This window comes from Hypanus sabinus, chromosome 6 (genome assembly GCF_030144855.1).
Source record: "Hypanus sabinus isolate sHypSab1 chromosome 6, sHypSab1.hap1, whole genome shotgun sequence".
NCBI lineage: Eukaryota > Metazoa > Chordata > Chondrichthyes > Myliobatiformes > Dasyatidae > Hypanus > Hypanus sabinus.
Window position 1 is genome coordinate 179,536,921 of NC_082711.1, and position 13,383 is coordinate 179,550,303.

The following is a 13,383-nucleotide window of genomic DNA, read 5'->3' on the forward strand; positions in this document are numbered from 1 at the left end:
ACATCTCTGTTCTAAATGGCCTACCCCTTATTCTTAAACTGTGGCCTCTAGTTCTGGACCCACCCATCAGCGGGAACATGCTTCCTGCCTCCAGCGTGTCCAATCCCTTAATAATCTTATATGTTTCAATCAGATCCCCTCTCATCCTTCTAAATTCCAGTGTACACAAGCCCAGTCACTCCAATCTTTCAACATATGACAGTCCCGCCATTCCGGGAATTAACCTTGTGAACCTACACTGCACTCCCTCAATAGCAAGAATGTCCTTCCTCAAATTTGGAGACCAAAACTGCACACAATACTCCAAGTGGGGTCTCAGCAGGGCCCTGTACAGATGCAGAAGGACCTCTTTACTCCTATACTCAATTCCTCTTGTTATAAAAGCCAGCATGCCATTAGCTTTCTTCACTGCCTGCTGTACCTGCATGCTTGCTTTCATTGACCGATGTACAAGAACACCGAGATCTCATTGCACTTCCTTTTCCTAACTTGACTCCATTTAGATAGTAATCTGCCTTCCTGTTCTTGCCACCAAAGTAGATAACCTCACATTTATCCACATTAAACTGCATCTGCCATACATTTGCCCACTCACCCAACCTGTCCAAGTCATCCTGCATTCTCATAACATCCTCCTGACATTTCACACTGCCACCCAGCTTTGTGTCATCAGCAAATTTGCTAATGTTACTTTTAATCCCTTCATCTAAATCATTAATGAATATTGTAAACAGCTGTGGTCCCAGCACCGAACCTTGCGGTACCCCACTGGTCACAGCCTGCCATTCCAAAAGGGACCCGTTAATCACTACTCTTTGTTTCCTGTCAGCCAGCCAATTTTCAATCCATGTCAGTATTCTGCCCCCAATACCACGTGCCCTAATTTTGCCCACTAATCTCCTATGTGGGACTTTATCAAAAGCTTTCTGGAAGTCCAGGTACACTACATTCACTGGCTCTCCCTTGACCATTTTCATAGTTACATCCTCAAGAAACTCCAGAAGATTAGTCAAGCATGATTTTCCCTTCATAAATCCATGCTGACTCGGACTGATCCCACTACTGCTATCCAAATGTGTCATAATTTCCTCTTTTATAATTGACTCCAGCATCTTTCCCACCACTGATGTCAGGCTAACCAGTCTATAATTCCCTGTTTTCTCTCTCCCTCCTTTCTTGAAAAGTGGGACAACATTAGCCACCCTCCAATCAGCAGGAACTGTTCCTGAATCTATAGAACATTGGAAAATGATTACCAAAGCGTCCATGATTTCTAGAGCCACCTCTTTAAGTACCCTGGGATGCAGACCATCAGGTCCTGGGGACTTATCAGCCTTCAGACCCAACAGTCTATCCAACACCATTTCTTGCCTAATATAAATTTCCTTCAGTTCATCCTTTACCCTAGTTCCTTTGGCCACTATTACATCTGGGAGATTGTTTGTGTCTTCCCTAATGAAGACAGATCCAAAGTACCTGTTCAACTCGTCAGCCATTTCCTTGTTCCCCATAATAAATTCACCCGTTTCTGTCTTCAGTGGTCTTAACTATTCTTTTGCTATTCACATACCTAAAGAAGCTTTTACTATCCTCCTTTATATTCTTGGTTAGTTTACCTTCGTACCTCATTTTTTCTTGGTGTATTGCCTTTTTTGTTATCTTCTGTTGCTCTTTAAAAGCTTCCCAGTCCTGTGGTTTCCCGCTCATCTTTGCTGTGTTATACGTCTTCTCTTTTATTTTTATACTGTCCTTTACTTCCCTCGTCAGCCACAGCCACCCCTTACTCCCCTTAGGATCTTTCTTCCTCTTTGGAATGAACCGATTCTGCACCTTCTGCATTATTCCCAGAAATACCTGCCATTGTTGTTCCACTGTCTTCCCTGCTAGGGTTTTGTTCCATTGAACTTTGGCCAGCTCCTCCCTCATAGCTCCATAGTTCCCTTTGTTCAACTGTAATACTGACTTTCCCTTCTCCTTCTCAAATTGTAGGTTAAAACATATCATATTATGGTCACTACCTCCTAATGGTTCCTTTATCTCCAGGTCCCTGATCAACTCCAGTTCATTGCACAACACTACATTTAGAATTGCCTTCTCCCTGGTAGGCTCCAGTACAAGCTGTTCTAAGAATCCATCTCAGAGGCACTCCACAAACTCCCTTTCTTGGGGTCCAGTACCATCCTGATTCTCCCAGTCTACCTGCATGTTGAAATCCCCCATGACAACTGTATCATTACCTTTGCGACATGCCAATTTTAACTCTTCATTCAACTTACACCCTACATCCAGACTGCTGTTTGGGGGCCTGTAGATAACTCCCATTAGGGTCTTTCTACCCTTAGAATTTCTCAGTTCTATCCATACTGACTCTACATCCCCAGATTCTATGTTCCCCCTCGCAAGGGACTGAATATCATTCCTCACCAGCAGAGCCACCCCACCCCTCTGCCAGTCAGTCTGTCCTTTCGATAAGATGTATATCCTTGAATATTCATTTCCCAGGCCCTGTCCACTTGAAGCCATGTCTCAGTTATTCCCACAGTATCGTACTTGCCAATTTCCAACTGAGCCTCAAGCTCATCTACTTTATTCCTTAATGCTTATCATAATGCTTTATAGTGCCAAGGTATAACACTGAAGTTTGTCACAACGGGGAAGGTAGAGGGTAGCTGCCACTACCTATTAAATGTGTAACAAGCAGCTCTGAGAACGCTCCTGACTTCACGTGTGCTCCTGTATCAAGCCTGGTTGAACCGTTTTGACTAACAGAAGAAGTGCAAAGGCTTGTCACTGGAGCCTTAAACCATAAGACATAGGAGCAGAATGAGGCCATTCTGCCCATTGTGTCTGCACTGCCATTCCACCATGACTGATTTATTGCCCCTCTCAATGGCATTCTATTGCCTTCTCCCGGTAACATTTGATGCCCTGACTAATCAAGAATCTAGTAACCACTGCTTTAAATATACACTATGACATGGCCTCCACAGCCATCTATGACAATGAATTCCACAGATTCACCAGCCTCTGGCTAAAGAAGTCCCTCATCTCTGCTCTAAATGGACATCCCTCTATTCTGAAGCTGTGCCCCCTGGTCCTAGACTTCCTACCTCACACACACACTATAGGAAACATCTTCTCTACATCCACTCTAGTGAGGCATTTCAATGAGACCCCCCCCCCATTCTTCTAAACTCCGGCGTGTACAGGCCCAGAGCCATCAAACACCCCTCGTACACCCCTTTCATTCCCAGAATAATTCTCGTCAAGCTTCTCTGGGCCCTCTCCAATGCCAGCACGTCCGTTCTCAGATCGCCAGCAGGTGGTAAGAGTGGACTCCCTCATCTCTGACCCTCAACAGAGGTGCTGCTCAGGGCTATGTCCTAAACCCCCTCTTTCCCTTTCTACCTACCCATGACTGTGTCGCCACCCACAGCTCCCAATTTGCTAATTAAATTTGCTGACGACACTACATTGATTGGCCTGATCTCAAATAATAATGAGGCAGCCTACAGGGAAGAATTCATCTCTCTGACACAGTAGTGTCAAGAAAACAGTCTCTCCCTCAACGTCGCAAAAACAAAGGAGCTGGTTGTGGATTACAGGAGGAATGGAGACAGGCTAACCCCCATTGACATCAATGGATCAGGGGTTGAGAAGCTTTAAATTTCTCAGCATAAACATCACTGAGAATCTCACTGGTCTGTACACACCAGCTGTGTGGTGAAAAAGACACGACAGTAGCCTCTTTCAAGTCAAACAGTTGATGAAGTTTGGTATGCCCCCCAAATTCTAAGAATTTTCTATAGAGGCACAATTGAGAGCATCCTGACTGGCTGCATCACTCCCTGGAATGGGAACTGTACCTCCCTCAATCGTAGGACTGTGCAGAGAGTGGTGCGGACAGCTCAGCAGTGTTTGTAGATGTGAACTTCTCACTATTCAGGACATTTACAGAGACAGGTGTGTAAAAAGGGCCCGAAGGATCACTGGGGACCCGAGTCACCCCAACCACAAACTGTTCCAGCTGCTATCATCCGGGAAACGGTACTGCAGCGTAAAAACCTGGACCACAGGCTCTGGGACAGCCCCTTCCACCAGGCCATCAGACTGATTAATTCATGCTGACACAACTGTATTTCTGTTATATTGACTGTCCTGTTGTACGTGCTATTATGAATTACTATAAATTGCACATTCAGCTGGAGATGTAATTTATAGATTTTTACGCCTCATGTACGTGAAGGATGTAATTAATAAATTGAATTCAGGATAAAGGGCCCAAACTGCTCACAACACTACAAATGCTGCATGCCCAATGCCTTACAAAACCTCAGTGATACCCCTTTGCTGAGAGGGGAATGGATCAGCCGTGTAGGATGGCAGAGCAGAGTGAATACGAACATATGCCTTCCTTATCACTGACTCAACCTGCAAATTAACATCTCCCGTTTGCTGGCTCATCTGGATCTAATCCAGCTGTTTGTCCCTGCAAGTGACCGAAGTGCTGCCCCTGCCCATACACCACCTCTCTCACCTCCATTCAGGGCCCCAAAGTGGGGCAACACTTCACCTGTGAATGTGCTGGGGTCGTCTATTGTATCCCCTGCTCCACTACATTGGTGAGACCTGCCATAAATTGGGAGACCGCTTTGTCGAGCACCTCTGCTCCATCCATCACAAGCAGAATCCCAGTGCTGAAATATTTTAATTCCCATTCCAATTCTGACGTACAAGTCCAAGGCCTCGTCTTGTGCCAGCTCACCCTCTGGGTGAAGGGGCAACATCATATTCTGTCTGGGTAGCCTCCACCCTGATGGCATGAACATCGATTTCTACTTCTGGTAACCCCCCTCCCCACCTGTCCATTATCTTCTATTCCCCACTCTAACCTATTCTCATCTGCCTATCCCCTCCTTCTATGGTCCTCTCTTCTCTATCAGACTCCTTCCTCTCCAGCCCTTCACCTCTCCTACCCACCTGGGTTCCCCTATCATCTTCCAGCCATCCTCCTTCCCCCACACATTTTTAATTCCCCCTTCCATTCCAGTCACGATGAAGTGTCTCTGCCTTAAATGCTGTTTATTCATCTCCATAGATGCTGTCTGACTTGCTGAGTTGCTCCAGCATTGTGTGTGTTGCTCTGCAGAATCTCACGTTTATGACTTGCTTTGAAGCCATGGTTGGCTCGTCCATTGCCGTTTTTATTTTATTTTGTGATACAGCATGGAACCGACCTTTCCAGTGCAAGGAGACAGAACGCCCAGCAATCCACAGATTTAACCCTAACCTAATCACGGGACAATTTACAATGACCAATTAACCTCCTGTCTGGTACATCTTTGGACTACGAGGTCACAGGGAGAACGTACAAACATTTTACAGAGGAGAGTGGAATTGAACTCTGACCTCCAACACCCTGAGCTGCAATAACTCACCCACCATCAGATTTGTCTGACCCTCATTCCGTTTATTTCCAACAGCTGTCAGGAAGAGACTCGGCGGGGGGGTGGGGGGGGGGGGAGAGAGGAGACTTCCTGTGGGTTACTGTGGATGCCAGGAGGGTGGGGAGGTTACTGTGCCCTGGGACACGCGAGCTCTCATTGCCCACCCCTGGCCAAACCAGACGGCGGGCCTGAGAATACAGATTTGTCCCTTTAAGACAGAGATGAGGAGGAATTTCTTTAGCCAGAGGGTAGTGAATCTGTGGGATTTATTTACCACAGACAGCTGCGGAGGCCAAATCATTGGGTATGTTTAAAGCAGAAGTTGATCGGTTCTCGATTAGTAAGAATGCCAAAGGTGACGGAGAAGTTGGGAGGATGGGGTTGAGGGGGATCTGGGATCAGCCATGATGGAATGGCGGAGCAGACTCAATGGGCCGAATGGCCTTATTCTGTTCTCTGTTGTATGGTAACGAGGGCAGGTTATTCATCCAGCCGAGGCTTAATGTCACCACAATAACACTTTAACATGCACAGCCTTTATTATATACAACGGGAAACATTCCCCTCCAAATGTAGAGGAGGGACTGCTCCTCCATACAGAAGCATCTCCACATGGACCACAGCAGAGAAACACAGCTCTGTACAACAGATAAATATTTCACACGATGTTTCACTGAATCAGGGTCTCACTGAATCAGGGTCTCACTGTGCCTGGGATCAGCAGAGAACTCATGCCTTGAGACAAGCCAACCAAACAGCGCCAATCACATCAAACTGTTGGAACAATCGAGCTGGTGCACATCACATGGATGATCACGGTCAGGTCTTCTCTCCAAACTAGAGATGCCCGATTTTGAATGTGGGGTTATGAATGCTGAGATCACTGGAGAGCCCAAACAGTCTCCCCACCCACAACCATTAATTCCTGCTTCGTAGTGACACCCCGGGCAAACGGAGAGAGCATCGGGGAGGCCCAGTGGTCCGGATGCATTAGGCTCCCAGGTCATCTCCCAGGTACAACAGGAGTCCCTTTAACTCCGCGGAGCTCGACACCACCTCAGGCACCGAATGGAGTGTCTGAAACACAAAGGCAGAGGAGATTCACTAGAACAATTCCAGGAATTAAAGATGGAAGTGTTAGTGTATGGGGAGAGTTTAACGGCTCTGGGGCTGTACTCACTGGAGTTTAGTGTCTGAGGAGAGTTTAACGGCTCTGGGGCTGTACTCACTGGAGTTTAGTGTATGGGGAGAGTTTAACGGCTCTGGGGCTGTACTCACTGGAGTTTAGTGTCTGAGGAGAGTTTAACGACTCTGGGGCTGTACTCACTGGAGTTTAGTGTATGGGGAGAGTTTAACGGCTCTGGGGCTGTACTCACTGGAGTTTAGTGTCTGAGGAGAGTTTAACGGCTCTGGGGCTGTACTCACTGGAGTTTAGTGTCTGAGGAGAGTTTAACGGCTCTGGGGCTGTACTCACTGGAGTTTAGTGTCTGAGGAGAGTTTAACGGCTCTGGGGCTGTACTCACTGGAGTTTAGTGTCTGAGGAGAGTTTAACGGCTCTGGGGCTGTACTCACTGGAGTTTAGTGTCTGAGGAGAGTTTAACGGCTCTGGGGCTGTACTCACTGGAGTTTAGTGTCTGAGGAGAGTTTAACGGCTCTGGGGCTGCACTCACTGGAGTTTAGTGTCTGAGGAGAGTTTAACGGCTCTGGGGCTGCACTCACTGGAGTTTAGTGTCTGAGGAGAGTTTAACGACTCTGGGGCTGTACTCACTGGAGTTTAGTGTCTGAGGAGAGTTTAACGACTCTGGGGCTGTACTCACTGGAGTTTAGTGTCTGAGGAGAGTTTAACGACTCTGGGGCTGTACTGACTGGAGTTTAGTGTATGGGGAGAGTTTAACGGCTCTGGGGCTGTACCCACTGGAGTTTAGTGTCTGAGGAGAGTTTAACGGCTCTGGGGCTGCACTCACTGGAGTTTAGTGTATGGGGAGAGTTTAACGACTCTGGGGCTGTACCCACTGGAGTTTAGTGTATGGGGAGAGTTTAACGACTCTGGGGCTGTACTGACTGGAGTTTAGTGTCTGAGAAGAATCTCATTGAAACCTATCAAATGTTGAAAAGTCTAGATATGCCTAGGTGTGGAGAAGATAGTTCATGTAGTGTGGGAGTCTAGGAGCAGAGGGCACAGCCTCTGAATTAGAACAGAGATGAGAGCCCAAGAGTGCTGAACCTGTGGAATTCATTGCCATAGACAGCTGTGGAGAGCAAGTCTTCGTGTATCTTTTCAAGGAGAGGTTACAGGTACTTGATCAGTCAGGGCATCAAAGCTTGCGGGGAGAAGGCAGGAGAGTGGGGTTCAGAGGGATAATAAATCAGCCATGGTGGAATGGGCTCATGGTGATTGTGAGCTGGAAAGTGTGACGTTGTGAATGAAAGCTGGTCTGGGGGTGTGGGGGCCAGCCTGCACTCTATTGACACCGATGCTGGAAGAGATGTGTGGCAGGCAGCTGTCGCACTGAAGCCGTCTGTAGATTGCACCCTCTTAATTGGATTCTAATTTTGGAATCTCTTAGTGAAGTAGGCAATCAAATCATTATTCTGGGAACTCCCTAGCCCCCCTCTCACTTCTAATATCTAATAAATTTAATTTAAGTGATGTACAACTAATAATAGCGAACGCCCAATGAGGGGTCGGTGTGCGTTGATATCAGAGATTGAACTTTGTGGCTGAACACAAGACCACCACTGTCTGCAATAGGTATCAGTTCATTATTGTCACATGTACAGATACAGTGAAAACCTGTCATGTACACTGTTTAGAATCAGATCTACTTATCAAAGCGTACACCGAAACAAAGTGAAAAGCCTGGGGGCAGCCTGCAAGTGTGTCAAACATGTCCACAATGTTCAGCAGAACAACTGTAAAACAAGCCCCTTCCCCACCCACTCACACACACACTGACCTCCAGTCCTTGGCCCCGGACTATATTACACAGTAGTGAGTCAGTAACAGCGACAGAGGAAATGCCCTGCAGGCAGACAACTGCTCAATGACCACAACGAGGTCAGGAGCGAGATGCTTTCAGCCAGGGCGAGGAGAATATTTGTGAACCTCTACACAAGAGGCCACAGTACAATGCGAGATAGGTTGGCAGGTGTCTGGTACTGTGGAGATCCCTGGTTGTGGGGCTGTACTGGAAGGGAATGGAGATTGGAGGACAGAGCAGACAGGATGGCCCGAATGGCCTCTCCCCATCACAGCCCTGGTCACCAGTGGCTGGACCGGGAGAGCAGAGCCCTCCGAGACACGCTGGCCACAGACGAAGGGCAGGGGGAATCTATCAGCACGAGGTCTGAACTCAAGGGTTAGACAAACACAGACTCAGTCCAGCTACCCTGACATTTCAGGGAAAGAAGCTTTGGGTTAGGTCGTGAGACAGAGTCAAGACAACCACCGCCATCACTCCAAGCAGCTTTGGACCCCTTATCTAAAAAGGATATGCTGGCAGGGGAGAGGGTCCAGAGGAGGTTCATGAGAAGGATTACAGGAATGAAAGGGTTAACGTATGAGGAGCGTTTGACTGCTCTGGGCCTGTACTCACTGGAATTCAGAAGAACTGACGGGGATCGCATTGAAATCTACCAAATACTGAAAGGCCTAGACAGAGTGGAGGTGGAAAGCAAGTTTCCTACAGTGGGGAGACTAGGACCGGAGGGCACAGCCTCAGAATAGAGGGACATCCCTTTAGAACAGAACTGAGGAATTTCTTTTTGCAGAAGGTGATGAATCTATTGAATTTGTTGCCACAGACGGCTGTGGAGGCCAAGTCATTGGGTAGGTAAAATTGGATAGGTATATGGACAGGAAAGGAATGGAGGGTTATGGGCTGAGTGTGGGTCAGTGGGACTAGGTGAGATTAAGAGTTCGGCACGGACTACAAGGGCCGAGATGGCCTGTTTCTGTGCTGTAATTGTTATATGGTTATATATTTAAGGTGGAGGTTGATAGGTTTTTGATTAGTCAGGGTGTCAGATGTTAAGGGAGAAGGCGGGAGAGTGGAGTTGAGGGGGATAATAAATCACCTGTGATGCAATGACAGAGCAGACTTGATGGGCCGAATGGCCTAATTCTGCTGCTATGTCTAACGGAGTTTAGAAGATTGAGGGAGGATCTCATTGAAACCCATCACACATTGAAAGACCAAGATCGAGTGGTTGTGGAGGGGATGTTCTCGGTAGTTGGGGAGTCTAGCATCAGAGGGAACGGAACAGAATTGAGGAAGAATTTACTTAGTCAGAGGGAGGTGAATCTGGGGGAGTGGACTGACTGACCGCACTGCTGGCTGGGGCTCAGCTGAACCCCTCCGCACTGCGAGGGACAGCGGTTGCTGCACCGTCGAGGCTGAGCAGCTGACGTCATCACCCTGGGGTGGAACAAAAAGGCTCTGGGTGTTGATAACTGCCCTCCTGCAGACCCCACCCCCACTCCGTAGGAGAGGAATGAGGCCATTGGGCCCATCAAGTCTGCTCCAAAGTTTTGTCATGGCCAATCTATTATCCATCTCAACCCCATTCTCCTGCCTTCTCCCCGTGACCTTCAACAGCCTGACTAATCAACAACCTCCACTTTAAATATGCCCAATGACTTGGCCTCTATTTTGATGCTGTGCCCTCTGGTACTGGACTCCCCAGTTTAAGGAACATCTAGGCCTTTCAATATTTGATAGGTTTTAATGAGATCCGCCCTCATTCCTCTAAACTTCCGTGAGTACAGGCCCAGAACCATCAAACGCTCCTCACATATTAATCCTTTCATTCCTGGAATCATTTTCATGACTCCTCTCCAACATCAGCACACAACTGCTCACAGAACTCCGAATGACAAAGCTTCAGCAACCCACCACCCCACCATTCCCAGACACTTACATTCCTGACATGCTCGATCATCTGGTCCAGTTTGGCCACCTCCGCCTCTGCCTTCTGATTGTTCTCCTCCAGAATGGTTCGCTAGGAGTGGGGAAAGGAGACGTTACTGACCGGGAAGGCCACGTCCGTACCCCAACGCACCGGAGCTGGCCACAGCAATCTGCCAGCAGCCTCACCAACCCCAACTTGGGAGGGGGGCGGGGGTCGCAGGCTGCTACAAGGGCTGGCACTGCAGACTCAGCCAGCTCCATCATGGGCACCAGTCTCCCTGGCATCCAGGACACCTTCAAAAGGTGATGCCTCAAAACAGCAGCACCCTTTGCAAAGGAACCTGTCACCCAGGACGTGTTCACTTCTCATTGCTACCGTTTGGGATGAGGTACAGGACCCTAAACACACTCAGCAATTGAGGAACAGCTTCTCCCCCTCCACCATCAGATTTCTGAATGGACAATGAACACAGCCTCACTATTTTCGCCCTTTTTGCACAATTTATTTAATTTTTTTATATATACTTATTGCAATCTATAATTTTTTATTATTTATTGCAATGTTCTGTCGCCACAAAACAACAAATTTCATGGCACAGACAGGTGATGTTAAACCTGCCTCAGATTAAAGACGAGTTTTATTTGTCACATTTACATCAAAATTTACTGTATAGTGACATGTGTTGTGTTAAATCAGATCAGCGAGGAATTGTGACTGGGCCAGTTTGCAAGTGTCACCACGCTTCCAGTATCATTATAGAAAGCCACAGCTTACTAACTAACTAACCGGTACATCTTTAGAGCACCCAGAGGAACCCCACATGGTTACAGGGAGAATGGACAACTTCCCTACAGACAGCAGCGGGAATTGAACTCGCATGTTGGTGTGGTAATGTATTATGCGAACTGCTGCGGTACCGTGCTGCCCAATGATCTCAGACTGAACTACAGTGTGACACTATTGCAGCTCGGGGCATCAAAGTTCAATTCCTGTCACTGTCTGTAAGGAGCTTGTATGTTTTCCTCGTGACAGCCAGGGCTTCCTCCCACAGTCCAAAGACCTACCGGTTAGTAGGTTAATTGGTCATTGTAAATTATCCCATGGGTTAAATCGGTGGACTCCTGGCGGAATGAAAGAAATACAGTACAGAATAGGCCCTAACTACATTTTTAAAAAAGACAGTTTTGCCCAAGTGGTCGGGAGGAGTTAGGACAGGTGCCTGATACTTGGAACAAAGAGAGGATTATAGAGGTGAGGAGTTACTTGCCCCAGCGGTATGAGAAAGGCCAGGGAGAAGGTCTGCAAGTTGATGGGGTGAGTACAAAGGCCTCTGCTGTGTTGGTGTCGGAATCGTGGCGACCCTTGTGGGCTCCCCCAGCACACCTGGGACCGGGTTGGTCATCCACACAAATGACATGTTTCAAAGTGAAAAATAAAACTAATTTAAATCTTTTTATCTTTAAAAACAACTTAGTTTCAATTTGGAGGTTAAAACTAACGTGATTAGGGAGATTACTGTGTGTTGTCCTTCACGAGTCAGGAGATTGAGTTCAAAAGCTGAGGCGTAATGTCAAGACAGAGTTTAACACTCTGTAAAACTCTGGTTAGGGCACATGGAATATCCTGTCCAGTTCTGATTGCCTCATTACTGGAAGGATCTGGAAGCTTTACAGAGGGAGCAGAGGTTGATCCATTTTCCTCTCTGCTCTCCAGTCTCCTGCCTTCTCCCGTATCCCTTCATGCCCTGACCAGTCAAGAACCTATCAATCTCTGCATTAAATATACTGAAGGACTTGGCCTCCACAGCTGCTCCAGGGCCTGTCCTGATCCCTGTTGTCTGAATAATGATGGATTCCAGTGCAGGTTCACCACTGAACGAGCAGGACAACTCTGGGGGAACTGAGAACCAAACAGAGAGCTGGGACACCAGCCTGACACACTAGGTCGTGCGGGTTCACCACTGAACGAGCAGGACAACTCTGGGGGAACAGTACAGAGAACCAAACAGAGAGCTGGGACACCAGCCTGACACACCAGGTAGTGCAGGTTCACTACTGAACGAGCAGGACAACTCTGGGGGAACTGAGAACCAAACAGAGAGCTGGGACACCAGCCTGACACACTAGGTAGTGCAGGTTCACTACTGAATGAGCAGGACAACTCTGGGGGAACTGAGAACCAAACAGAGAGCTGGGACACCAGCCTGACGCACCAGGTAGTGCAGGTTCACCACTGAATGAGCAGGACAACTCTGGGGGAACGGTACAGAGAACTGGGACACCAGGCAATCAGACGTTACTCACGTGTCTGATCATCTTCTCCCTCAGTTGCTGCATATCGCTGTCCTTTTGCACGTAAGCCCCCCGCAGCTTCCGCACCTTAAACAGCACAATTCAAGAAGTGACACCTGTGACTTCCAGTGAGTATAGGTGGGGTGGGGGGTGGACAGCCACACCACCCTTTGAAGTCCCATATTGTTAGACCCCACCCCCCCATGTCTGCACCCTTCGGCCGCGGCCCAGAGCAGCTGAGCAACACACACAAAATGCCGGAGGGACTCGGCAGGTCGGGCAGCATCTGTGGAGGAGAACAAACAGTTGATGGTTCTGGCCAAGACCCTTCAGGACAGGAAAGGAAGGGGGGAGGACAAGTTGGCAGGTGATGGGTGAGAAAATGGGAGGGGATAGAAGGAAGGGGTAAAAGGTTGAAGAAGGGATCTGATAGGAGAGGAGGATGGACCACAGGAGAAAAGGAAGGAAGGGGGCACCAGAGGGAAGTAGTGAGCGGGTGAGGAGAAAGGAAGGGGTGAGGGGGAACGGATAATGGGGGGGGGGAGCGGGGAGTCAGAGAAATTGATGTTCATGCCTTCAGGTTGGAGGCCACCCGGACAGAATGAAGAAACAACACCTCATTCTGATTCTTCAGCCTGAGAGTGATGGTAGAGGCAGCCATGTCGGAATGGGAATGGGAATTGAAGTAATGGGCACGAGGAAATCCCCAAACAGATCAATTATCCTTGATGCAG

At 48.1% G+C, this 13,383-nt stretch overlaps 1 protein-coding gene across 5 annotated transcripts in view; it reads right to left on the reverse strand.

Moving 5' to 3' along the window:
- Positions 1 to 5,973: 5,973 nt before the first annotated feature.
- The window catches only part of spag5 (sperm associated antigen 5), an 89,067-nt gene continuing 81,657 nt past the window's right edge, over positions 5,974 to 13,383 (reverse strand). For all 5 annotated transcript variants that reach the window (XM_059973722.1, XM_059973725.1, XM_059973724.1 and 2 more), the window contains 3 exons: positions 12,662 to 12,736; positions 10,368 to 10,448; positions 5,974 to 6,524 (listed from right to left, as the gene is read on the reverse strand). In XM_059973722.1, coding sequence (XP_059829705.1) covers positions 6,438 to 6,524; positions 10,368 to 10,448; positions 12,662 to 12,736 — 243 coding nt within the window. In that variant the 3' untranslated portion in view covers positions 5,974 to 6,437. The remainder of the gene's footprint in view (positions 6,525 to 10,367; positions 10,449 to 12,661; positions 12,737 to 13,383) is intronic.